Source organism: Actinia tenebrosa, unplaced genomic scaffold (genome assembly GCF_029948245.1).
Source record: "Actinia tenebrosa isolate PJP-AT-01 unplaced genomic scaffold, QUT_ActTen_1.0 PGA_scaffold1__47_contigs__length_23844297, whole genome shotgun sequence".
Taxonomy (NCBI): domain Eukaryota; kingdom Metazoa; phylum Cnidaria; class Anthozoa; order Actiniaria; family Actiniidae; genus Actinia; species Actinia tenebrosa.
Genome location: NW_028292578.1, coordinates 13,485,717 through 13,511,338, shown reverse-complemented (window position 1 = coordinate 13,511,338; position 25,622 = coordinate 13,485,717). Strand labels below are relative to the sequence as shown.

The following is a 25,622-nucleotide window of genomic DNA, read 5'->3' as shown; positions in this document are numbered from 1 at the left end:
TTTATGAAGAATGCAAAATAGGTCGTTTTTAGCCATTTTCAGGGAAAGCCAATGCTTTTGATCGATTATGGCCCATTTTCACACCTTTTCCCAAAATATGCATTATTTATGAAAAATGCAAAATAGGTCGTTTTTGGTCATTTTCAGGCAAAGCCAATGCTTTTGATCGATTTTGGCCCATTTTCACACCTTTTCCCAAAATATGCATTATTTATGAAAAATGCAAAATAGGTCGTTTTTGGCTATTTTCAGGCAAAAAGCATGGGCTATAGCCCATGGTTTTGATGGATTTTGGCTCATTTTCACACCTTTTGAAAAGATATGCATTATTTATGAAGAATGCAAAATAGGTCGTTTTTGGCCATTTTCAGGCAAAAAGTATGGGCCATAGCCCATGGTTTTGATCAATTTTTGCTCATTTTCACACCTTTTGAAAAGATATGCATTATTTATGAAGAATGTAAAATAGGTCGTTTTTGGCCATTTTCAAGAAAAAAGGATGGGCTATAGCCTATGGTTTTGATCGATTTTGGCCCATTTTCACACCTTTTGAAAAGATATGCATTATTTATGAAGAATGTAAAATAGGTCGTTTTTGGCCATTTTCAAGCAAAAAGGATGGGCTATAGCCCATGGTTTTGATTCATTTTGGACCATTTTCACACCTTTTCCAATATAATGCATTTTTTATGAAGAATGCAAAATAGGTCGTTTTTGGCCAATTTCAGGCAAAAAGCATGGGCTATAGGCCATGGTTTTGATTGATTTTGGCTCATTTTCACACTTTTTCTTAAAGTATGCATTATTTTCTGAAGGATGCAAAATAGAAAATCTAAGCCATATTTTGCACTTGTTATGTATGACCTTTAAGCGTTGTTAATGTATAAAAAGAAAAACTAAGGACATCAATAATGAGAAATTATTTTATGTTGATAAGAATTGTTACAAATTGTTAAAAAGTGAAAAGAAAAAGATACAAAAATATGTTAATCACTGTTGATTTGATTTAAGGTCGAAATGAAAATTGAAGAATTCATTCAAATATTCAAGTGAATCTGAATATCTTTCATTTTGGTTTGAAAAAATAAGAATTTTAAATTGATTTTAAAAATACAATATTGTATTATCTACAGTGCAATAACTAAGTCCCTGGATTGGAGCCATGTTGGATGACCAACAGTTAGAATATTGTCCAAGGTAATACTTGAAAGTCTATTAATGTAGTGCTATCAAACATGGGTTGTAACTCATCTCCAAGAGTATGGCTGGCTTGTCATACATAACTTGAGTTGGATGAATGATAACCATGTTCTGAACTCTGTTGACCTGTAAATATAATATTCGCCTCATTCAGAACTGCTATAAAGAGACAAAGGATAAATAGAATACAATGACATTATAGTTGAATAGACCATTTCACGGATCCCGTTACTCAACCTCAGCCTCGTCAGCGTGTAATATATTCTTTAGAAATTGCCTACAACCCGTGAAATTTTTAAGTGTTTTAATTGTTCGTTGATGTGTAAATTCCTTTCATTACTGCAGACTGTAGTCGAATGAAATGGCCTATTGTTGTTTTTGTAATAAGCTTGAATCTTGAAAACTCAACAAACTAACTACATACCTCTACCTTTCGATCTTCGTTTTCTTTCAAACTCTTTCATAAAGCTTGGTTTTTCCCTCACTTCTTCTTCACTGTCTTCAGACCTTGCTGGCTTCTCAAAACGTTCAAATGTTTCAATTCTTTCAAACTAAAAGAAACAGTAACAAGGAGGGAAATATCTAAAACACTGATAATAATGATGAGGATAATGGTGATTGATGTAATGCTGATGGAGATGATAACAGTGATTATGATGCTGATAAAAGTAATGATGGTCATAGTATAGTGATGACAGTGAAGATGGTGATGACAGTGATGATAATGATGAATGATGATGACAGTGATGGTAATGATGATGATAATGATAACAGTAATAATCTGGTTGATAAAAGTGATGATGATGACAAAATACCAAAGAGTATTTTCGCATTACCTGAATATCACCATTGGATTGCGTTCTGTTGTAGATATTCCGCCTTTTCTCAGCTAATTCTCTCATCCACAATGGTTCTACTTGCGTGACTATACGAGGCTCATTCTCTTTGTTCGATTGAGAACCAGAAGACATTGTTTGATCTGGCGTCCCTTTATAAAAGAAAGAGAGTGAGATAAAGAAAGAAAGAAAAAGGACATACAGAGAAAGAAAGGGAGGAAGAGAGGGAGGGAGAGAGGGAGGGAAAGGGAGGGAGAGAGGGAGGGAGAGAGGGAGGGAGAGAGGGAGGGAGAGAGGGAGGGAGAGGGAGGGAAGAGGGATGGAGGGAGAGAGGTAGGGGGAAAGAGAGAGGGAGGGAGAGAGGGATGGAGAGAGGAGGGAGGGAGAGAGGGAGGGGGAGGGAGGGAGGGAGGAAGAAAGATGACACTTGATATAATAATAATAATTAGTAGCAAATGACTATTTTAAGAGTATGACATGATGATGACACTTTGGCCCTCCGGCTATCTAACATTCCAAATACAAATATAAAATATATACATAAATATAGCTATATCAATAGTTCTACTGATTTGATAATGATTATGTTATAACAGATATATATTAAGGAATTCAAACTATAATGAAGTAAGAGTACCAACCCAAATCTCTTGGCACGTATTTATGGGTTTTCTGTCTCTCTATCAACTCTTGCTTCCATGATGGTAGAACCTGTCCAGGCTGTTCTGCTTTGTAGGGGTAGTCCAGTGGTCTGTCTGTCATCATCACAGTCTTGACTTTTTGAGGAACTTGAGATTCCTATTGTTATTACGACATATCCTTTACAATCATTTACGTCACGTGTTTACATCTCCATGGCAATGCATTGTGGAAAGATTATACAATAAAAAGGTGTTATTACCCCCCCCCCCCCCCATCAGAAGTATCCGATAATGATAAGGGTGCCATCTAATATGAGCACCGTAAGCCAGCCAATCAGAGCACGCATTATATCTCACCTATTATAACGCAGTAAAGAGTTATATGAGATTCTGTTTAACAATACAAACGTGACGGAATTCTACGGAATCATCAACAGGCATAAATCTACATCAAATGAGTGCTGGGACGTTTTCATGATCAAATGAAAGCCATTCTGGATGGTATACACTGCTAGAATATACCAAACACTATCCATGATGAATGTCAACGAAAAAAACGTATGTCATGGCAGACTGATAAACACGCGCTTATGGAGTGCTTTAATATGACCTTAATTACTGTGCTTTTATGGATTTACCTTATCATAGTGCGGTTAAGGTGCTTGATGCAGTACTAATAGAGGTCAGTTACACCCCTCAGTATCGTAGTACCTTATCTACAGTGACAGGTCAGTCACACCACTCTCAGTATCGTAATACCTTATCTACAGTGACAGGTCAGTTACACCACTCTCAGTATCGTAATACCTTATCTACAGTGACAGGTCAGTGTCACACCACTCTTAGTATCGTTGTACCTTATCTACAGTGACAGTGACAGTGGCTTTATGTTATGGTGTTACCAGTGCTTTACCTTAATTACAGTGACAGCGTGCTTGAGGTGTGCATCAGGTGCTTGAACATGACTCTTTGGATACTCAAGACTAGATGATCGTCTTACCGTAGCTTTTAATGGATATTCACTCGAGCTTGATCTTCGCCCTGGGATGATCCGTGGTATATCACCAGCTTGGACCGTAACGGTTTTTGCACGCTCGCCACTCACACGTCTACCCTTGAATGGTTTATAAGGAACGGCTGCCTTATTTGAAATGGGTGGGGTGTCCACGTGTTGAGAGACAACGGTGACTTTTGATGTTGGTGACAAGGGGGGAGGAGAAAAAGCCCGGGAGGAGGTACTTGGTTGGGGGACAGGAGATTCATATGGCCGGGAGGAGGTTCTTGGCTGCAGTACAGGGGATTCATATGGCCGGGAGGAGGTGCTTGGTTGGGGTATAGGGGATTCATATGGCCGGGAGGAGGTGCTTGGTTGGGGTACAGGGAATTCATATGGCCGGGAGGAGGTGCTTGGTTGGGGTACAGGGGATTCATATGGCCGGGAGGAGGTGCTTGGTTGGGGTACAGGGGATTCATATGGCCGGGAGGAGGTGCTTGGTTGGGGTACAGGGGATTCATATGGCCGGGAGGAGGTGCTTGGTTGGGGTACAGAGGATTCATATGGCCGGGAGGAGGTGCTTGGTTGGGGTAAAGTGAATTGACTGTTATCATGGATATGTCGCTGTGGTTTGGATGACAGTGGAGTAACCTTGTAGAAAGGCTTAGCATGTGTTCGGGTCGGAGACATAGGTGGTGTACTCTCAGCTTTGGTACGCGTTGGTGGAATTATAATCTTAGCCTTCTCCAGATATTTTCCTTCTAGTTGAACAGCCTTGTAATCTGATTTTGGTGTTACATGGGGAGAAGATGTGGTTCCTTGTCCCGACACTGCATAACTACGATACTCTTGATTCTCTATCTTGTCTTCTTCATCAGGATGTATAGGTAGTGCTTTACCTCGACGGCGTAGCTTTCTAGCCAGTTCTGACTCCTCACTCGGATAACTTGCCTTCCTGAAAGGTGTATTTCTTTCGGGTATATGTCGTAGCCGCACTTGCATCGTAGGTTCTTCATTCTTATTCACCTCGATATCCTTCGTACGAGGTACCTTTTCCTGTCCTGGCCGCACTTGCATCACAGGTTCTTCATTCTTATTCACCTCGATATCCTTCGTACGAGGTACCTTTTCCTGTCGAAGCCGCACTTGCATCGCAGGTTCTTCATTCTTATTCACCTCGATATCCTTCGTACGAGGTACCTTTTCCTGTCGAAGCCGCACTTGCATCACAGGTTCTTCATTCTTATTCACCTCGATATCCTTCGTACGAGGTACCTTTTCCTGTCGAAGCCGCACTTGCATCGCAGGTTCTTCATTCTTATTCACCTCAGCAATATCCTTCGTACGAGGTACCATTTCAAAGTACTTTACTTCGGCAGGGACTACAGGACGTTCGGGTTCTTCTCGTAGGATTCTCGGTGGCTCAGGTTCTCGTTCGATGCTTGTAGGTTCTGGTTTTGCTGATTCTGGTTCTTCTGGGGTCTCTTCAGGTTTGATCAATTGAATTCCAGTTGACTTCAGTTTAAAGGAGATCTTAGCTTCTTCAGGTTCAAAAGTAGGTTTATTACCTCTTGTTCTAACGGGTTTTAGTTTAACGACAAACCTATTTTTCTCGGAGTCCTCCTGGGGCACAGACTCGGTGGTTTGTTGTATTTCATTTTCATCTTGGAAGATCTTAGATCCTGTGGCCTTCAGCCTGATGGGAATACCATTAGACTCGGGTTGTGGAGTCTTTTGCTTCACTGCTTTTCTACGACGATCATGGTGTTTTCTTCTGGATTCGGCTTCAACCATCCAATCCGGTGTCTCTGGTTCCTTTTCTGGTCTGTCTTCTTTGGCTGCTTTGTTTAGTTTATTGAGAGCAGCTTGCTTGACAATATCAGCCGTTAACTGCAAAATAGTATTGCAGAAATAACACATGAGAAGATGATGTAACAATAATGACGTCATCAGCAATGTTCATGGTAACCGTTACCCTAGAAACGTCAACATTTCCTTGGAGGTCTTTGTTTTTGGCTGCATGTAATTCTCTGAGCCTCTTTAACATTTCCAAAAACCTACGAGAGGGTCTTTCCAGAGTTTCTAGTTCATTGGTTTATCTGGGTACATGCTCCTGTAGCACTGGACCTAGACTTGTTCTATTACCCAGACGTTTCGTACCCCCAGATATCTTACCCCCAGAGTGGTTTCATGTGAGTCATACATATATGTTATTTACCGGCCAGGAGGTCCGGATAGGGAAAAACTTGAATATACCGAGGGCAAGACTCAGGGTCCCTATCCGGACCAACTATAGGACGGTAAAAAAACTTATTTATTTTCCCCCCGTATTTTTCTACTTGTTTCTGTAATCGTTTTGTTTTGTTGTTTAGCGGCAAAGGATACCGGACCGCGACCGCGGGCAGATACTGACAAAATACCGCCCGCTCAAACAGCCAATCAGAACGCACGATTTTTTAGGATACCGGACCGGGAAAAAATAATGTGTTGTGACACCCACCAGTTTCTCAGCCGTATCTGTTTTCTTCAGACTCTTACTACCAGCCTTCATGGCCTCAGCAAAAGCAGGCAGAGCCACCCCGCCATATGTCTTGCTCTTCCAGGCTGGCTTGCGCTCTTTAGGCGTGGATCTTGGAATCAATCCTTCGAAACTTCCTCGTCGTTCAAGGTTGATTTTTTGCCCATATTCCACTGGACTTGTCGGCATGATTTTCGCTTCTATTGGCTTGCCAAACATTAAGGGATCGGCTGATTCTAAGGAGTTCGTCTCTACAGGACTAATAGCAGCATTGACTTCCCCATCCATACTGTAATTACAATTTAAAAAATAAGTAAACTTTGATACTCCGCAGAAAAGAAGAGAAGAATAGAGTATAAAAGAAAAGGTGAATGATAATGAACATACACAGGATAGTATCCTACAATATCCAAAACGTTAGACACTGAATTTTGATGCCACCTTCATTTTCACTCAACTACACCCTCCATTTTCTCACTAATTTTCCAGAAATGCGCAGTCTGTTTTTACTATGGGTGCATAGATAAAACCCACTGCGCATGTTCGGAACATCGTCGCCACATCGTCGTAAGAAAATCGTTATTACTTACTCTTCATGTTCAGCCTCGTATCCCGCCGCCAACACATCTTCGGGTTCTTCGTCATCACTCAGCATCAAACTTCTTCGTATGTGTTCAGTAGTTGGTTTTCTTCGTCCTTGGAGACCTGATCCTCTGGCCACTGCAATCTTTGACTTCTGCATATCGAGGTTCAACTTGACAGTCACGCTCTAAAAACAGAAAGCCATGATACTCTGTTAAGGGACGTTCAAGTACAATATTATCACAGAGCAAATTAAGGCTTGAGAAAAAGTGCTCAACTAAAGAGTACCCTTTTTATAATGAGTTTAGGAATAGTGTGAATAAATACCGTCTTCCTTGGTGAGATAGGTGTTGGGAAGTCCACTGTTACGACGCTTCTTTCCACTTTTTTTTCTGCTTTGTTTTCTTTGTCTTCTGACTGGTGAGCACAAAACTACCATCAAATGACATATACTAAACTGCCAAGAACTACAGGCTGTATGCACAGAGAGAGTTTAAGAGAATAAAAAATACAATCGAAGTGTAATACCCCAGTGAATGCGCAATGTGCGTATTATTTATATAATCTTTGGTCCCAGTTATACTTACTGCTTCTACTGCATTGGCATCGCGGATCTTTCTCAAGTACTGCGCCTAAATAAAGACACAATCAGTTAGGATGAATGGAAGAGAGGAAAATAAATTGACTCATTACCATTATGGAAGTAGTTTAGGTTTCATGTTCAATCGTCAAGCTACTTAACCTTTTTATTTTCTGTATGATTTAAATTCTTCGTTTGAGTCTTATTAAATTGATATAACTAGCTAAAAACTAGTGTGAGCTGCGTCGGTGTTTCTAATGAAACAGTAATGATGAAAAGGTAAATTATACACCGTGAAAAGATGAAAAAACTTACTTACTTAGTAAGTTTTTTCATCTTTTCACGGTGTATAATTTACCTTTTCATCATTACTGTCTTATTAAATTGTATCAACATAGAAACATGGATAGTGGTGTACTTCAACACACATGTTCACAGTTTCTGGGACTTCACAGTATCTCCCATTCTTTCACTCTCAACTCATCCGTGTCCTCCCATCTCCCCACCCAGTCCCCACCCAATCCCACCCAATCCCCACCCCATCCCCACCCAGTCCCCACCCAGTCCCCACCCAATCCCCACCCAATCCCCACCGAGTCCCTACCCAATCCCCACCCAGTCCTCACCCAATCCCCACCCAGTCCGCACCCAGTCCGCACCCAGTCCGCACCCAGTCCCCACCCTTTCCTCAGCTACAAAGGTCGTCTTTACATATACTTACGGACTCTGGATCGTCCTCGATATGATGTGTTTTAGACAGCGCACTTGCTACATCTTCAGGCCCTTTACGAGCACTCTTACTAATAATCTAGGAATAAAAGACAATTAAGAAACATGAATTAGGATAGGAACAGTTGGGATATTTTTATTTGTATAGGAAAAACGTACACCCATTACCTGAGCCTTTTCCCTTAGTTCGGCTATGATGGTATCTTGTTTTCGCTTCTGCTGTCCTTCTCGATAGCCCTCTTGTAAATCATCTTCTTCCTCGTCACGTGACTCGTCTCTATTCAGTCTTATCTTTACATCAATAGGTTCTTCTGGTGGACGCCGATTTCCGCTTACTAAAAAACATAAGACAAAATTAGACATCACTTTCATTGAACCCTAAAACAACCTTTGGGCTGATCGAACTCAGGGCAAAGCTAACTCACAGATCAAACCCTGAAACAATCTCTGGGCTGATCTAAGTCAGGGCACCGCTAACTCACAGATGAATAGTAAATTTAGCGTGTTGAGTTTTGTGGAGGGGGAAAACCGAAAAATACGGTGAAAAACCCTTAACTCAAACGACAGACCTAACGATCTCTTCTCACATGTGATGCTGGGTATATGTACCAGAATAAAATCCAAGACCCCAGAGGTGTTGAGTGCATTACCACTACGTAAGGACAAATTTTACGTTGAAGTGTTGACATATTATTATCATCATCAGAAAGAAATCATAGAGGGATCTGTTTTTTGTTCTGTACCTTGTGTTTCAATCCTTGTCATGTGCTTATCGCCGTTTGTAGTCTGAAAGACAAAACAAGAGTGTTGACTGCACGCACTGTGATTGGCTGAAAAAAGACATCAGTTGCGTACTATAACCGTGCATTACAAAACAACAATATGATTGGCTGAAAGACATCAGTTGTGTACCATAACCATGCATTACAGTGTTATGAGAGTGCTGTGTGTGAGCATTCTGATTGGATGAGCAGTAACCCTGCGTGATTAGGCCCAGAATGAGAAAAAGTTGAACTCCAAATACTGTCACTACTGTCTTATCGTAACTGTACCTAGAATAATGCAAAACTGCATTCACCCAAACTGACTCTTCCTCATGTACAGTGTATCCCTGCAGAATATTCTGCATTAACATTTGCTGGTGGTCAAGGAAGATGAACAGGGTTGAGATTGTCTTTACAATACTTACATCAACGCCACTGGTTTCTTTTAATCTTGATCTCTTTAACTTCTCTAGTCTTGAAAGCTTATCTGTCTGTTCGTTTGTTGTGCCACAAGAAAAGGGGGGAAAATAGTAATATCAAAACTAAATACTTCTTAACAACTCTTCAAGTTTGAACACATTGAACAAATGACAGACTAGAGTAATATTTTGTAAGAATACTGTATTATATGTCAAATTATGTACTAGCAAAATGAGGTTGTTAGTTCTTCTACTACAAAGAGATTGATGGTATAGAGGAGTTTTATGGCAGAAACTGTGTTCTTGCCTTAAAATGAATATTTCATTTTCTCAAAGGAGAAACTTTCTATTTTTTGCCACTGCATAATTATTACAGTAAATATAATATGTGGTTGATGGCAAAATAAACTGGCTCTCATTGTGCTAAACTCATGAGCTCTAGCTACGAATGGGACACAAAAGAAACTCAGATGAAATTTTTTAGGTTTTTTCACAAATATCATAAAAAGGGTGATTTCTAATTGACTATATTTACAAATTCACTGTAGTATAATGACATAAAAGCAAAGCTTGCGCTCTCTGTGAAGACTCCAGCAACCATAAAGAACACCAAAATTTGACAGCTCATTATTGATCAGTAGAAAATATGTGAATCTCACCTGGGATGACATAAGCTCTTGTTTCCTCTCTTCCTTTAGCCTGTCTAGCAGGCCCATAACACTATCAATCTCATCCTTCATGTCTTCTTCAAGCTCATCATCACTCTATCAGCAACAAGCCATACATTAGAAAATGTGAGTGCTGTTGTTTGGAAGAAGTGAGATTTTATTAGGATGGGGGAACTGCCTAGATGTAGTGTGGTAGGTCATGCATGTGTTCAAAACCTCGGCCAGACCAACACTCAGGCTCTTAAAATATCTGAGTTAAAGGCACTGCCTTTGCTTTAAAAAATGTCTGCAAATGGTTCTCAGAACTTAGCCATGGCTTGGATGACCACGTAAAATGGCAGTCCCTGTCTCTCTTAGCTCTTAGTCTCTCTTAGATAGACATACAGTAGAGTACCACAAGTTTATCAGCGCAGAATTCAGGCAACTGTAAAGTGCCACCCTCTCTACAATGTAAATAAAGACAATTATTATTGTTGTTGTTGTTGTTGTTATTATTTTATGATAACAACTTATTTTTTGATGAGTTGGGTTGAATTATGATATAATAACATGGAAGGGAAATGAGCAGGGAGCGTAATTAAGGTGTATGATGTTAAGCTAAGGGTTGGAGACAGACAGACAGACAGACAGACCCAAGGGGATTTGATATCTTGGGGGTACAGTTAAATATCCTGCCCCAAGAACTTAAAAAGAAATAAATTTTTAACCCTCAGAGTGACTTAACAAACATGTCAAATTCATTACCCTGGAAGGTTTGATTAGGGATTAGCAATACAGTTTTAGAGGAAATTTTTAAGATCAATTAAAAAACATTATGGGATCAAGATCAATAGTTTTGATTGGATCAGGAATCAAAATGAAATTAGTAGTAATTTGGTAACTTTTAACAGAAAAATATATTTCATCCTGACATTGTTTTGAGGTTCAAGATCAGGATCTAACGCAGCTGATTTTGTCTACAAGTCTGGATTTTCTCTCAAATTGAACACTGAACATCAATGTCATCAAGGTCAAAAGCTGCTTACGTCAAAGCTAATGTTATCCTAAATGCAGTCAATGCTGGATATAAATCAAAACAACCTCTACAGTAGATATGATGAATCTAGACTTTGATTTCAAAACAATTGATTATCCAACTGTGACGTAAAGGATGGATTAACAATCACATATGTGCACGTGGTGCTTAAAGATAGCATAGGATGCATACTAGACTGCTGTGTACGTCAGCAGGTCATAACTGGCATGTTTTGCCCTCACAAGGATTTCTTACGACATGGTAATCATGTATGAAATCCAATTGGAAACCAAATAATTGGGGTCATAAAATAGTACAAAACTGAGCACAGCAATTCCAAAAAGTCTGCTTCCCAAACAAACAGAAACTAGTAGAAATCATTAGGGTTAATCTACATAAAGAATATACATCAAAACACAGATTTGATTATAGTGTATTATGTCTAGGGAAGGATAAGATATATAGCATTAAAAGCCCTTAGGGCTGTGTTGATTTCAACACCTGGGTTTTAATTGTAGTACACACTGTTCTTATAATAGGAAGCTTCCTGCACAGACATGGATATATAATATATTATATCAACCAAGTCACAATCAGAATTTTTGTAAACTTGGCATAAACATACCCCAACATATTCTTGTTCAAAAAATAAAAAAAAATTGGGGTTACTGAATTCTTTTTTTTTTTTTTTTGCTTAATGCTGAGAAAATATAGCATTCATCGAGGGAAAAACATGCGCTATAGAGTATCCTGAGTGTTCAAATAAATGCTTCAAAAACAATTTAAAAAATACTAAATAACTTATTAAATACTAAAGAATTTATTTACGAATAGTAAACAATTTATTTAACCCTTAGTGTGCTGTAAAATCCCTGCCACACGTATTGAACTATATATGCTGCGTTCGTTTGGTTTGTTTTTATTTGTGAAATATATGTACATGTATAAACTACTGTAAGATATTCATGACGCGACTTAAAAAAAATAAAATCTGGCAAGCCATAGCTGCCTATTTCAAAATAAACACTAATGGTTTGTGGTAGTAAATGACATATGCCCACCATTTATAGGAAAATCTAATTAACTCATATTTTTGAAGAGCAGGAATAGTTTTATAATCATATGAAACAGCATTGTTTTTAGTGGAAAGAGAGTGGGGAATTTTCCCCTATATTCTGCTATACTAATAATGCCATAAAAATATTTACACACATCCTTCCAGCAAAACCTTTTGATACAACTTGTATTTGTTATATATAAAATTAAATTAAATACTCCTCATGCAATCACAATATAAATGTTCTAGAATAACAGAAGTACCATTGTTGTTGTCAAATTTTAAATGACATTCAATCTATACAAAAAATAAATTTTGCAGCAAAATCAACTCATGTAGCTCATGTAAATTATTCCACAAAATATGTTGTCAAATCAAACCTAATAAATAAATGCTATACAGTACTATGAAATTGTTATTAAAATATCTTAAAGCCTTGATGTTTATCAGTGAATGTTAAGTACATATTCCTATTATACTAAGTGAACAGATTTTGATTAATAATTTACTGAGTTCATAAGATGTAAAATAATTGAACCATTAATAGACAAATAAATGAAAATAATTCATCCATTTTAGATTACAAATTTAAGAAATGGTATTCTATAATATCTAATGGGGATAGGTAAGAGGGTTTAAAAAAAAGATAATTACAATGTAATACAAAATAAATAAACTAATTAAAGACACTTTTAGGAAAAAAATACAACAAGAACACAAAGCTACATGGTGGCACACTTTTTTGCATGTCTTAGAATTGAATTCTTTTAGGAAATACAATTTTATAGGAAAATGTTTAGCACATTAATGTCAGAGTAAATATAACAATCATGTCAAATAATGATTAATTGGCTGAAATATGTTTAAATCAGACATTGTGGAGCCAGAGGTAAGAGTTGGTGATTTACAATAATAAATCTTGTAAGCTAAAGGCAAGAGATATTTAATTTACCCTAAAATAATTCAATTTGTGCATATCTTTAATCAATGTTTAAAAATGATTGGCTTTTGATTCGATATTTTGTCTCAGTATAATTTAATTAATGAGGGAAATTATCTTTGAACTAATTGTCTTTAAGGGATAGTGATGTCATTAATAAGTAATACATGTTAAAAATTATATTGACATCCTGTACCAAATACGTACCCACAACATCGTGGTATAATATTAGCATGATAATATTAACTAAAGAAGGCATTTTTTAATCTATAGACAAAAACATACTAGATTCCTCTTAGATTTAAGAAAGAAAATTTTCTTATTAAGTTAATGGATGTCTGTTGTGTTTACCCTTTGGAATCAAGACCGGCATGTTTTTCAGTGATTAATATTTGACATTCTGTCACACACAAATGCTAGAAACATCAACGTAATAACCACAGATGGAGCTTGCACTATGCAACAAAATTCATGAAATTTAAATCTACTACTTGGAATTGAAAGATTTTAAGCTTTTACTCAGCTAAGAGATAAAATAATGTTTGAAATAAGAAAATAAAATCTCTAGTAACGTAAAAATAATAAGTTCTGTTAATTCTTCTCACCAGTTTAAGGCTACGAAAGTATCCTGAATCAGGTCTCTGGTGATACCAATCGGTCTTGAATTCATAGCTTTTTTTGTATTTTGAAATCCCCAAATCTACGGTAACACTGGAAGCCATTTTACAAATCTGTGAGGTAAGTGTTTAGGCATAAATCTTTGAAGGTTCCAGAACAATGCCCCTGAATTGCAATCAAATCCTGATATAAAACATTGACCTACAAGGCCATCCAATGGGAGCTTACCACACCTAATAGGTGAACGGTTGTGTGCATTCAACTAGAGAATCAAATGACAATTGATCTGATCCTATTACTGCACTCACAGGAACAATATAATGTCATGACCTTACCTTAATAATACCTAACACACATAGGAAGACCATGGCTCCAACTGCAGGTATTACACAGTCAGTCAATCAAAACAACTAGTTTCAACTAACTTTGAAAACCTGATTTCAAATCAGCTTTCAAAACATTCAGAAAATCTAATAGGCATTGTAAAGAAAGAAGGTAAACCAGCGAGTGATGAATGACCTTTTGTTGTTGATAACAACTCATGGATAAACCAGGTTAGATATAACAACATTCCTTGCAGCTGGACGAAGAAAAAACACTAGTATTAACCTAACATGATGTTAGATACAGTCAAGTCATGTGGTATTTAATATATTCAAAGCTGTTGTTATCTAAGTTGAGCTAAAAGTAAACAAAACAGACAGGAAACATGAGTATATTTACATAATCTTTGTGCTCTTGTATACACATAAACTACATTAAGCAAATTGAAGAAATGTATAAACTAGACTAAGCATTTAATCCTTAGCTTTAAAGGCTATGAATTATGAATATATGGACTAGAATGAAGAGGAAATCTCTTGCTAATGTACCTCTGAGGGTCACCACTTATATCTTATAGGTAACACGAATATGTTACGAGATAAAAAAGAGCTCTGCATGGAGAAGATAGGTTTAATATATGACTACACATGGTAATACAAGAATTATTTCAAAAATTACTAAAAATGTTTCAAGTTACTGTAGTCTAAATTGTATTGTATATCATTCTAATCATAATGTATTTTAGCTAACTAAAAATATCCTTGTTTTTGAAATACTAAACCACGATTATATCAACAACAGGTATTGTGTGACATTGTCAGCATTACCAACTAGTGCAAGCATTAGGCATTACATAAAAAAGGGGGATGGGGTAGGGGAGGAAGAGAAGACAACCATCTACCCCTCCCCTACTTTTTCTCTGTTTTTCAAATATAATGAACAAGTTCTTGTAAAAATAAGAAATTTTCACATAGTCTTCATAACAGAAAATATAGCAAAGATATACTTTATTTTAACAAAATGTATGGTGATTGTGATGCAAGATCTATTTCATGTATACAATTTGGATATAAAGAAACTACATTTCACTTTCTGTCCTTATCAATGTCAATAGATATTTTGATTAATGTATCATAGCAATGCAAATTGAAGCCTACATAATTTTTCAACAATTTTAATTAAAACTAAAATTAAGAGAGAGACCTAACAAACTTTACTCACATGTGAGGCTGATCGTCCAGGAATCACTCTTGATTCCCTATGTTCATAGTTTAGTATACTGTTCTATAATGTTATGGTTATCTTTAATTAAGCATCGTGATTGGAAAACAATGACAAGTTATTTAAATGTTATAACAACTATTTATGACTACGACTAGATTGTATTTGGTCATGTGTGTTGGAATGACGGCAAGCAGAAACGGCATGTCTTATGCCAATCTGGAATAAATTTATATTGCAATCATTCACTCGTGAAAATTTTAGAGGTATTTTTTAAAATTAATATTACTTTAAATGTGTAATTTTTGATCCATCTGAAGTTATCATTATTATTATTATTATTAATATCACCTGATGATATATATGATTTTGTGTTGATTAAAATATATCTGATATGATCTAATATTCTTCCTAATTACAATGTTTACTTTAGGACTTAGGAGCTTTTAGACATATATACGTCGGTGGAAGCCTTTGATTCTCTGGAGAAGATAGTTATTATGCTAGAGAATAAAGACGTAATCTTTATTATCACAAGAAAAGACTTGATTGTATGTCGGATGCACAGAGGATTAGTTTGTAAATGTGTTATGAAAAAACTCAAATTTAACTTAGTCCTACGAGGAACTAATTATCAAGCATGAAAATATGAAGACTTAAAAAGACTTTCAAGCTTAGGATTCAAAGAATATAAATCAAAAGCCGTTTATTGAAAGAAAGAGCTTAGTCTTAAATTCTTTGATCGCATATTTTAGTAATTTTAATATTTTTTGGGCAAATTTTCTACACGTCGGTGGATATTGAGATCTTTCATAACTGTCTTTGACAGTTAAAAGAAAGCGCAATTTTTATAAAAGAGCGAAATATGATCCCCAATATACATCAAAGATTATTATTTTATCCTTGTAAAACATAGTTTTTTTATTTTAATCAATTCTAAAAGTGAAAAAAAGTTTTATATATTGACCTCCAACGACCCTTTATCAACAACAGAATAGTCGGTCGTCTTTCTTCAAACCTCTAGATTTCTGTTCTCAATTGTAATCTTTTCTTGTAGGGTTTCTGGATTAATATACTTCAGAATAAAGATAGGATAACAGAGTGTTAAACTTAAATGATAACTTAAATGTTTTAAGTTAAAGTTTACTATAAAAAGCGGCAGTTTTAGATTTGAAATATCAAAGCTGTCATCGTGCTGCTCACATTTTTCACTCGCAAAACTACTAAAGTTATCACTAAAAGTCAAGTTTTTTTAGAGCAAAAAAGGATTTATTATTCATTATTTTTGTGTTGACAAATAAACTTACCTTTAAATCATTCATCTTAGACGTTTCTCTTTAAAATACTCCAATGTTTTGAACGACTTGATGACCTGAAACTCTCCAAAACTCTTTGTGAATTATTGTCTTAAATCTAGTCTGTCATTCAATACCTTCATTTTCCAGTGGCTAAATATGTCCTTGAAAGGTCGATTCATGTATTAATAGCCTTAGGACCTGAAAAATTTAAGGATTTTCAGGAAGAATTTTGAAGACAAACTCTGTTAGCAAGTTTGCTCATGACTATCCGTGCACCACCACAACTATGTGTATGTGGCTCTTTGTATGAATTCATGGGCTTCCTGTGTCATGGTACCGGAAGTCACATTTCATGGTTGTTTCGTCATATTTATTTTTCTCTTGTGTGCTTTTATCACGACCAAATAACTTGCTTTTTCAAGCTATTTTCCTTCTTTCTTTGTTAAGATTTATCTGTGATCATCTTTAGTTATTTCGTGTATTTTCAATGCATTCCTCAGCGTCTTCCTTCACCCTTTTTTATTTCTTATTTATTGCTTCATTTTTTCTTTCATTCCCTCGTTTGTCCTTTATCCACCTTCCTCTTTCGTTTCCTTATTATTTTGCCCTTTCCCTTTCCCCTCTGTTATTTCATACGATTATTATTTTAGCCGTATAAGTTTTATTACGGAGTTTTTCGTCTCTACGAACCAGACAACCTCTACATATTCACGATATTACGCTTTTCTGTTCATTGCTCTCAGCTATAATAAACTTCCAGTGATCTCTAGTAAGTATTTAATAGTTTATGTTTTTCCATAGATGGACAAAAATCCTGAGTTACGGAAGTTATGGATGGACTCTCAGAAAGACGAAAATAGCCTAAATTTTGCTTGATAATCTCTCGAACCCAAGGAGGGATAGGTTGCCATGGGCTATTTCAGTTTATTAGAAGAATGTCTTGCCACCCATCCTCATAATTAGTTTTGAACAATTCCCCTTGTCACTTAAACTGACAGGTGTCATCTAGGTTTTTTAAATAAGATCCATTAAGGGACGGAGCATTAGATAAATTAGGGGAGAGGTTGGCGTAAATTTCGAGCAAGCACCTCAGCTTTCAGAAAAGAAATACCGAGCAAACAAAACAAAAAAAAGAAAGAAGAAAAATACGAGCGGTACTACAAAAAACATATATACCCCCCTCAATTATGTCCCTAACTAGCCATTACGCTAAATACCATCAATGTCGATTTATTTTCTAGTTTGGGTTTGTTCATATGTTTTCTCATTTAGCACTGTTTGCGATGGTGTCAACCGAAGGAGAAAGGGGATATGCCACTAGAAACCATCATGAACACAGCTAAACAAACTGGAAGAAACGCTGAAGCGGAAAATTGAAGCACGCGCTTTTAACGAATGATTACAACTGACCCCGGTATACTCTTTATTCACCACAAACTATCAACCAATCAAAAAATGGAAATTCTTCTTAGCAGTGGAGAAAAATTTTTGACAATCAAACACGCAGTTTTTTCTCTTTTTTATTTAGAATTTACAGTCTAGTTGCATTGCGTTAAGGTAATAATAGAGTGACCACAGTAAATCCGTGAAACACTAATTACTAAATAGTACAAAATAGTGCTAGCTAAACAATAGAAAACAATGGAATTTGCAAGAAATTGTGCTATTTAGTATTACTAAAGTTTCACGGATTTACTGTGGTCACTCTAGCATGTGTGGAACTTTTTGATTATACATTAGAAAAAAGTTCATGCACGGGCCTTACATCCAATTATTTTAAAAATATGATCCAATATTCGATTATTCACTCATCTTCACAGCAGACGATGAGTGCGCGTACGCGATGGCTTATCACATCATTTATGTACAAGAAATGAATGATCAGCAATTATAATAATGGAGATTTTATTAAGGTTATATTTTTATATCATTATATAAACCTTTACCTCAGGGTTGCGCGCTTACAGCCAAACACAAAATACTTGAACAAACGCGAAGGAACGTTTCGACAAGTAAATGAGGCTTAAAAAATCGCTTTCTATTCTTTTTAAGGAGGTTGGATGCGCACGTAACCTTAAGAAAAACGGATAAATCAAATTTTGCATGACTGTGAAAAACACACTTTACGCACGTACTGTGCCGTGGTACTGCCGCATTTAAGTATATTGGTTCAATAAGCAATGTAAGAAGATGTTATCGATCGTAACGTGACCGTGCCGTATGGCCTCCTGTTTCGCAGTCATACAAAATCTACTCTATACTAAAAGCAGATTATCCACAGGGATTCCACTTCTACATGACAAGCCATCTTATGTTTTTTAGTCAGTAATTAGATTCATTGGGTATTGGATTTGTTGCATTTTTAACAAAGATTCAATTACATTAATAAACCTTACAGGTTACATTTTTATATTACATATGTCGTGACTATCTGAGTCCATGATACAGTCGTCTCAGCAGTATGCCAATTAGTTAATAACACGATAGATAGCTTTAAAACATGGATCTTTCTCATGCGGCACCCATGTTGATTGAACAATAGTTTTTTTTCACGCAGCCTTGCATTCTAGAGATCTAGTCAGTTAGGTTTACCATAAACAAGAGGTTTTAATCTCATGGTAATGGCTGCTGCATGAGATAGCTTCATGTTGCACATGGTTTGGATAAATAAGCCACGCTTCTACGAGCCAGTTAGCCTGCGTTGCGGCGCTTTAAAAGGGCTTAGAGCGCCGCTACGCAGGCTAGCCAGCAGTATTTATAGTGAATTTACATGGATTTGTGTGTGGCGACATTAACTTACTAGATAATCATCAATCATTATTAGTGATTATAGAAGAAGAGCAGACAGAGCATCAAAGAACTTCTCTCGATCTTCACTCTTGATTTCAATTACTGCCGGGGGAAAATCAGCAGTATTAAAGATTTGGTAAGGCTGATGCTTGCACACCGATTGGTTGAATGAGAGGATCACTTACCTGCAGGATCGAAGTAGTCATGTTGAGAACGCGCTTTGGTCTTCTCTGCAGCCATTTCAAAAGCGCGTCCAAGAAAACTAATAAGCAATATGAAAGGATGAGATATCATTAGGATACTAAGTCCAGCCAAGGTCATAGATAGTATTATGCACTTACTTCTTTTTAGACTCATCAGCGATTGGTGGAACGCCTGTCACTAAACATGTCCCTATCATTAACAACAAAGACAGAGTTTATTGACACATACATGTATCGACTATTCTTCTTGTGAAGACCAAAATCGTGTCTACGATATATCCGTTGAGAGAGTTGCGCATAAGTCCTCCATTAGTGAATACAAGTCGCGCGCAATATCAAAAAGGTGCCTGCCACCTAAACTCCTAAAATAGAAGCAATTTTTTTAGAGAGAAGCGCATAAGCTGCACACAGTATAAGAAAGGTGCAAAAGCGAACACCTTACGCGCGCAATTTTGAAAAATGCGCCTGACAACTGACGAAAAATAATAGAACTACTTGAAATGTTGAGGATATGCCATATGATAATAGTCTATGATAAACAATCAGAAAGTGTTTTACTGACCCTTATCAGTATCCAGTGGTACGGCCAGTACGAACGGCAAGGCAGCTGCTCTTTTATTCTTAGACTTTGGAATTCAAACAAATAATTAGTGATGCAATTAGTGATAAGACGGAATACACATGTCCAAACTGAATTACAAGATCGATGACAATTCACCAATTGAGCATTTCTAGACATGTGATTGCTAAATCATGTGGCTATACGCCTTTGGTCACCTGAACAGTATTAAAATATTTCAACTAAAAATTAATAATACAGAATAAAGTACTTTAAGCATACCATTCCTACATATGCACTGAGAACATATCGTGCAAGTGCACCAAGAACGATGGGCTTACTGAACATTTTGAGGTCAGGAGTTCCCTTAAAATGAAGAGAAAAAGTTAGTAAACTGTTGATGAATGTTTAGCGGCTTATCATTGAATGGGCTTCCTTTGGTAAAATAGATTGAAGAATGGCTGCTAGCCAAATCAAACAATGCAAGAACAGACACAATATTGCGCATCCCGCTACCCAGTTTGATAACTGCATCTAAAGCTGGTTTTTAATGGGAAATATAGAAGGTTACTAACCTCTCGCAGATATGCATAGAGGAATGGCCCAGCACACACAACTTGATGCATGTCAATTAATGAACGGACTTGGTTGACTAATGCAATCATCTGTTGAATAAAATAATTGTCATAAATCGTTTACATTGAACACTAATGGTCCTGACCTCTTTGCCACTCACTTCTCTATAGCACTCATGGAATCCTACAATTTGCTATCATGAAAAAATTGGATTTTGGTGGACATCAATGGAATTGTTTACATAACATTGTCGAAAAACAAGAAATGAAAACATTGTTGTATATCACAAAGTTTTCAAGGGCACATGCCTATGGAATGTCATGGAAATGCCTTGATTGACGCCTATTAAGACCTACTTTCTTGCGTTGATGATTTTACACCTGCTATTGAGAAGAGAAGCAATGTAAAAGGTTACTGACCTGAGTCTTAGCCATTGTGATCCCTTCATTAAGAAGACTTGTGTTGGACCTGCAGTAAGTAAAATAAAATGAGAACATTTAAAACAGATGATTCAAGCTGTCACATTGACATAACACCAGCAGCTATTTTGTACATCTTCTAGCTAAAATTGGATCATTCTATCAAACTTTGATAGAGATTTGAGATGCATGGTGTTAAATTATTAATATTTTATTAACTTTTAGGTAACTCTACCTTGAAAGAGAGTCCAGTGCTTCCAGGAATTTATCTGATTTACTAGCTTCTTCCTGAAAAATATGACAAAAAGTAAAAATTTCAATCTTGTATGTTTGAAAACAGTCATGGTCACTGTAGAATACAGTCCATATCAATAGATTTTTTTACATTCACGCCAACTGCTCTATTAAAATAATATAACCCTCTTTAGCACTTGTCAGCTACATACCGGTGCTTCTAGTAAAGCAATGACAGCATAAACACAATCACTTGCACAAAGCTGGAGAGAAAGAAAAGAAAAGACACTAAGTGAGCTGCAAGATATTCTTGTAACATGAGTAACAAGGTCTAGTGAATATGCTGTCATGTGTTCCATTTGATTTTTAACCAAGCCAGTGTGTCGACCTCTCTTCAACTGCACAACAATATTATTATAACATTAATCAGGTATTTATTCACCTTGTTTCTGAATCCATATTGAACATTGAACGATCCATATGTTATTTCATCCATTCTATAAGAGAACAAATACTTTTAAAGCATGTTTTATTATATGAAGAATATGCATGCATGTCTCTAAGATAGACCATCAGGATGATAACATGATGAAAGACTTACCCAAATTTTTCAGCTGAAGTGCAAACCCATTCCTTTAGGTTATTCCTCAACTCTACATCCATACTGGTGTAATTTTCTCTGCTCTGTGCAAGTGGGATACTATGGAATCAAAATGACAATAACTGCTTGAAATGTTTGAAAACATTTCAAGGCCTACAGGCACAGAAAGGCTTGATCAATGTACAGAATCCATACTGCACATGATCATGTGTTCACGATGTGACTAGATAAGTATTATCCTTGCATGCTACATTTTGTTCAATGAATAGCATCAATTTCGAACCAGTACCATACCATGTATAGTTTAAGAAAGAGAGAGAAAAGAGAAATCTTTACTTTACCCCATATCAGCCAAGAATTCATGTAACTTCTTTTTTCCTTTCATTGTCCACACCCTAAACCTGAGCAGATATGAGAACAGGCATATTAATTCATCACAGACTACTGTCACATGGTTGATATTAATCCATGCATCATTCTTGGCCAGTGTCTGGTTGAGCATTGGTCTGTTTGTGTGTGACCAGTGTCATTACCCATATTGCTCTCCATCTTACCTGCATGCAGTATAATTAGAATGACAAATACTATCAAACAAAGACCAGTGTCTGTATAATGCCAAACGCATCCTGAAAACATTGTTAAGGTGCAACCAGTAACTGTATCACATCACACATGGGATTGCCATGGAAACCTATTACTCTAACCTTTACAACATTTTCACATTTCAATATGTACAGTACAACAAAGAGTGCCTTTGTTTTTGTATGCACGGGGTTTTCAGATATACTGTATAGAGTTGGCAACAAGAAAACCATCACCCATAAATCAAGTTTTGTGTAAAAATGGATCATTGTGTTAGCTTTTAAGCTTAGAATAGTTACTCCAGGCAGGATTATCAACTATAGCCAACAGAGTGTTCTGCTAGATTACATCTTCAATGATTTCCTAGTGCTAATGTAAGTCAGACAAGGATACTCTGTGTCAAAAGCAATTTTCATACAGTTGATAGAGACACCATTTTCATCTGTTCCATGGTTGTGTCGCATCACATGTTCATGTAGACTCTCTGCATCACTAACATACTTATCGCTACAACAAAACACAATAGTGAGCAGTTATCAATAGGTTCCCTTTAGCCTAACCCTAACCCTTTAGCTCTTTGGATATTGATACTTACTACAATTGGATACTACTTGAATATAATATATTGAATTTTACAAAATACCTGTCAATTCTTTCATTGACAAACTGGTCCGTCAGTCCTATTGCACTCCACCTTAGAGGAAGAATATTACAAGCAATAAAACATCTCAGTAAATAAGTAAGAAATAATGATGATAAAAATGACTGCTTGCTTACCATAGTAAGTCATTACTGTCTTTACTCATCTTCCATGCAAGTTCATACATTATAACTGAAGACTGAAAAGAAACATTCATCATCTGAAACTACTTTGAACTACCACTACTAAGTCCTAGTAGTAATAAATGAACTCCAAAAAGTGCTCAAACTGCAGTTTTTGAAGTTTTGAGCTTCGACAAAATAAATGCTTCAAATCCAGTAACACTTACTGCTGTTCCATAAAATGCAAATTCATAGTATCTGTACAGAATGTCCTGTCTGAAAGAAAATGTTATCAAGTAGTTAGGTTATTGATGGAATGAATGGATGGATGGATGGATGGATGGATGAGTAAATGGACTGTTTGACAGACTATCTGACTGATGGACTGACAGATTTATTCAATGGCACATGTACACTTTGGTTGCTAGTAAGATAAACAAGAAAATACATAATTACATAAATTGATGATTTTGTTTTACCTTTTTCTTTCCCACTGCCGTCTTTTTCCTCTTGAACTAATTGACGTCTCCCCATCAGTCTTTTGCCGCTTTGAGGATGGCTCTGAACCATCATCATTGTCTTCTTCATCATTATCTTCATCAAATTCATCCTTAATTTATGAAAAATGGCAAATAAAATTTTTTTTTTTAATTAAAAATTTCAGCAGGTCATGTTTATAGTATTAGCATAATTTTACCAAATTACCTCAGAATCTGCATAAATGTCATCAAATTCTGGAACCTCTAGGGTTTCTCCTTCTTTCATGAGTAACTTGACCTGGCGACAAAAATTACACAATTTACTATTCCTACATTCTAATTAATATTGTTACACATAATTTTATCTTTAAAGAAAACAATTTCCATTCTCACCTGATCTTGATTGTAAATGTTGTCCAAGTCAAATGGCCTGTGACTACAAGATGAAAGCCAAAACAATAACTATTAAAAACGTATCATAATATGTGGTACCTACACACTAAGAAATTCCTGCAGTTCAATAATTGCACGTCTAAGAGCAGTGGTAACATAAGAAGTAGCATCACAAAAATCACCACAGCAACCATCATCATATTTGGACAGTAATTTATGAGTTAGGAAAGGAGATATGAATACCTGTCTGCAACATAAAATCTCACATCTTCATCAGGTTCCAATGTCTCAAGTAAATTGATATTCCCTCCACAATTGATGAGAAAAATATGTTTAATCTGAAAAAAAGTAGAAAAAAGTTTCCTTCAATCATATCATAGCACACAAATGTTGCTGATCCAAGTAATATAAAACAATGTTTATTTAAACTTATTATATAAATATTAATATAATCATTATATTAATTTACCTGGTCAGAATGTTCCAAATATGCCTTTGCTAGATCCTCTTTACCACTAATTGGGACTAGTGTGTATTGAATATTATCACACTTGAACAGCCACTAAAACATTGATTATTCAAATACTTAAGTTAGTTTGACACAAAGGTTGATTTACATAGAAGTAGAGTGTTTCTGGGATAAGTCTTTTGTTTTCCTTTCCAAGGGGGGACACCCAAGAAAAAAGTGTTAAATCCTAGCAATAAGGGTCATTCTTTCTCAACATAAATGCCTTCAAGACTCTTCGTAAGGTAGGGTGTGCTAGGGGCAAGTCCTTTGTTTTCCTTTCTTAGCGGACACCCAAAACAAAAGTGTTGGCCCTAGCAGTAGGGTTACCCTACCTTCATGTAAATAGCTTCTGAGACCCTGTGTAAGGTAGGATGATCCTGGTGCTTGCAACAAGTCTTTTGTTTTACTTAAGCCCATGCAAATAACCCAACCAGTGAAGTCACCCTTCCTTCATGTAAATGGTCTCTGAGACCCCATGTAAGTTAGGGTGACCCTAGTGCTGGGGACAGGTATTTTATTTTTATTCCCAAGATGATGTACACCAAAAACAAGAGATTAGCATAATATCTTAGTAGTTTAGCATATGAATGTACATTTGTACAAAACCTTATCGAAACACATCACTATTTTTAAACGAAATAAAAGTACTTACTTGTAAGATCTTGCATGAACATAAAGCATCAACATCCATGGACACAAGAACCAGAACACGCTAAAGTACAACAGTAAAGTTAGTGTTTACATTCTTCTTCGTCCTGTTGCAAAATGTTTGAACCATATTCACGCAAAAATACGACAAATTCTACTCACTTCTTGAGCGATAACATCGTAGACTTCTTCTTTTAGCTTTTCTACGAACATGGCTGTTATTTTTGACTCACAAAAGTAGAGTTTTGAGGAATTATTTTATCGTTTTCCGCAGCATTTTTCATAAAAGATTTAAAACATGGCGTCTCCACGATTTTAATTTTAAGGCGGGAAACCCAGGCCCTACGCGATGATATCCTACCACAGGTATCTAAAACTATATGCAATTTTTTTAATTAAAGCTTTCTTTTAATTTTCTTAACATTTAAGAATCTTGAAAAAATTCCTAGTGAATGAAAATGAAA

General features: G+C 36.3%; 2 protein-coding genes across 6 annotated transcripts; both read right to left on the bottom strand.

Annotated features, from left to right (window-relative positions):
• Positions 1 to 909: 909 nt before the first annotated feature.
• Positions 910 to 16,689, bottom strand: LOC116288149 (uncharacterized). Of its 5 annotated transcripts, XM_089032808.1 has the most exons (16): positions 16,414 to 16,689; positions 16,074 to 16,181; positions 9,923 to 10,027; positions 9,270 to 9,335; positions 8,824 to 8,866; positions 8,249 to 8,415; positions 8,073 to 8,159; positions 7,359 to 7,403; positions 7,099 to 7,188; positions 6,780 to 6,958; positions 6,172 to 6,478; positions 3,591 to 5,561; positions 2,678 to 2,834; positions 2,037 to 2,188; positions 1,625 to 1,751; positions 910 to 1,326 (listed from the first exon to the last, which is right to left on the bottom strand). In XM_089032808.1, exons 3-16 carry the CDS (start codon positions 10,001 to 10,003, stop codon positions 1,274 to 1,276), a joined length of 3,525 nt encoding a protein of 1,174 aa, XP_088888934.1. In that variant the 5' UTR covers positions 10,004 to 10,027; positions 16,074 to 16,181; positions 16,414 to 16,689; the 3' UTR covers positions 910 to 1,273. The 5 variants fall into 5 exon arrangements, with proteins under 5 accessions (XP_088888934.1, XP_088888933.1, XP_088888931.1 ...); XM_089032807.1 differs by lacking the exon at positions 16,074 to 16,181; XM_089032805.1 differs by lacking the exons at positions 16,074 to 16,181; positions 16,414 to 16,689 and adding an exon at positions 13,549 to 13,943 and having other exon boundaries at positions 1,631 to 1,751.
• Positions 16,690 to 17,980: 1,291 nt separating this feature from the next.
• On the bottom strand, positions 17,981 to 25,450 carry LOC116288148 (cell division control protein 45 homolog). Its single transcript, XM_031694891.2, has 24 exons — positions 25,321 to 25,450; positions 25,163 to 25,222; positions 24,472 to 24,564; positions 24,246 to 24,340; positions 24,003 to 24,045; positions 23,836 to 23,907; positions 23,610 to 23,740; positions 23,358 to 23,406; positions 23,146 to 23,207; positions 23,012 to 23,062; positions 22,762 to 22,875; positions 22,341 to 22,412; positions 22,128 to 22,187; positions 21,787 to 21,885; positions 21,628 to 21,682; positions 21,398 to 21,448; positions 21,187 to 21,239; positions 20,952 to 21,000; positions 20,532 to 20,621; positions 20,239 to 20,322; positions 19,960 to 20,023; positions 19,536 to 19,587; positions 19,380 to 19,456; positions 17,981 to 19,296 (listed from the first exon to the last, which is right to left on the bottom strand). The coding sequence occupies exons 1-24, from the start codon at positions 25,369 to 25,371 to the stop codon at positions 19,232 to 19,234; spliced, it is 1,692 nt and encodes a 563-aa protein (XP_031550751.1). The 5' UTR covers positions 25,372 to 25,450; the 3' UTR covers positions 17,981 to 19,231.
• Between the last annotated feature and the right edge of the window lie 172 nt (positions 25,451 to 25,622).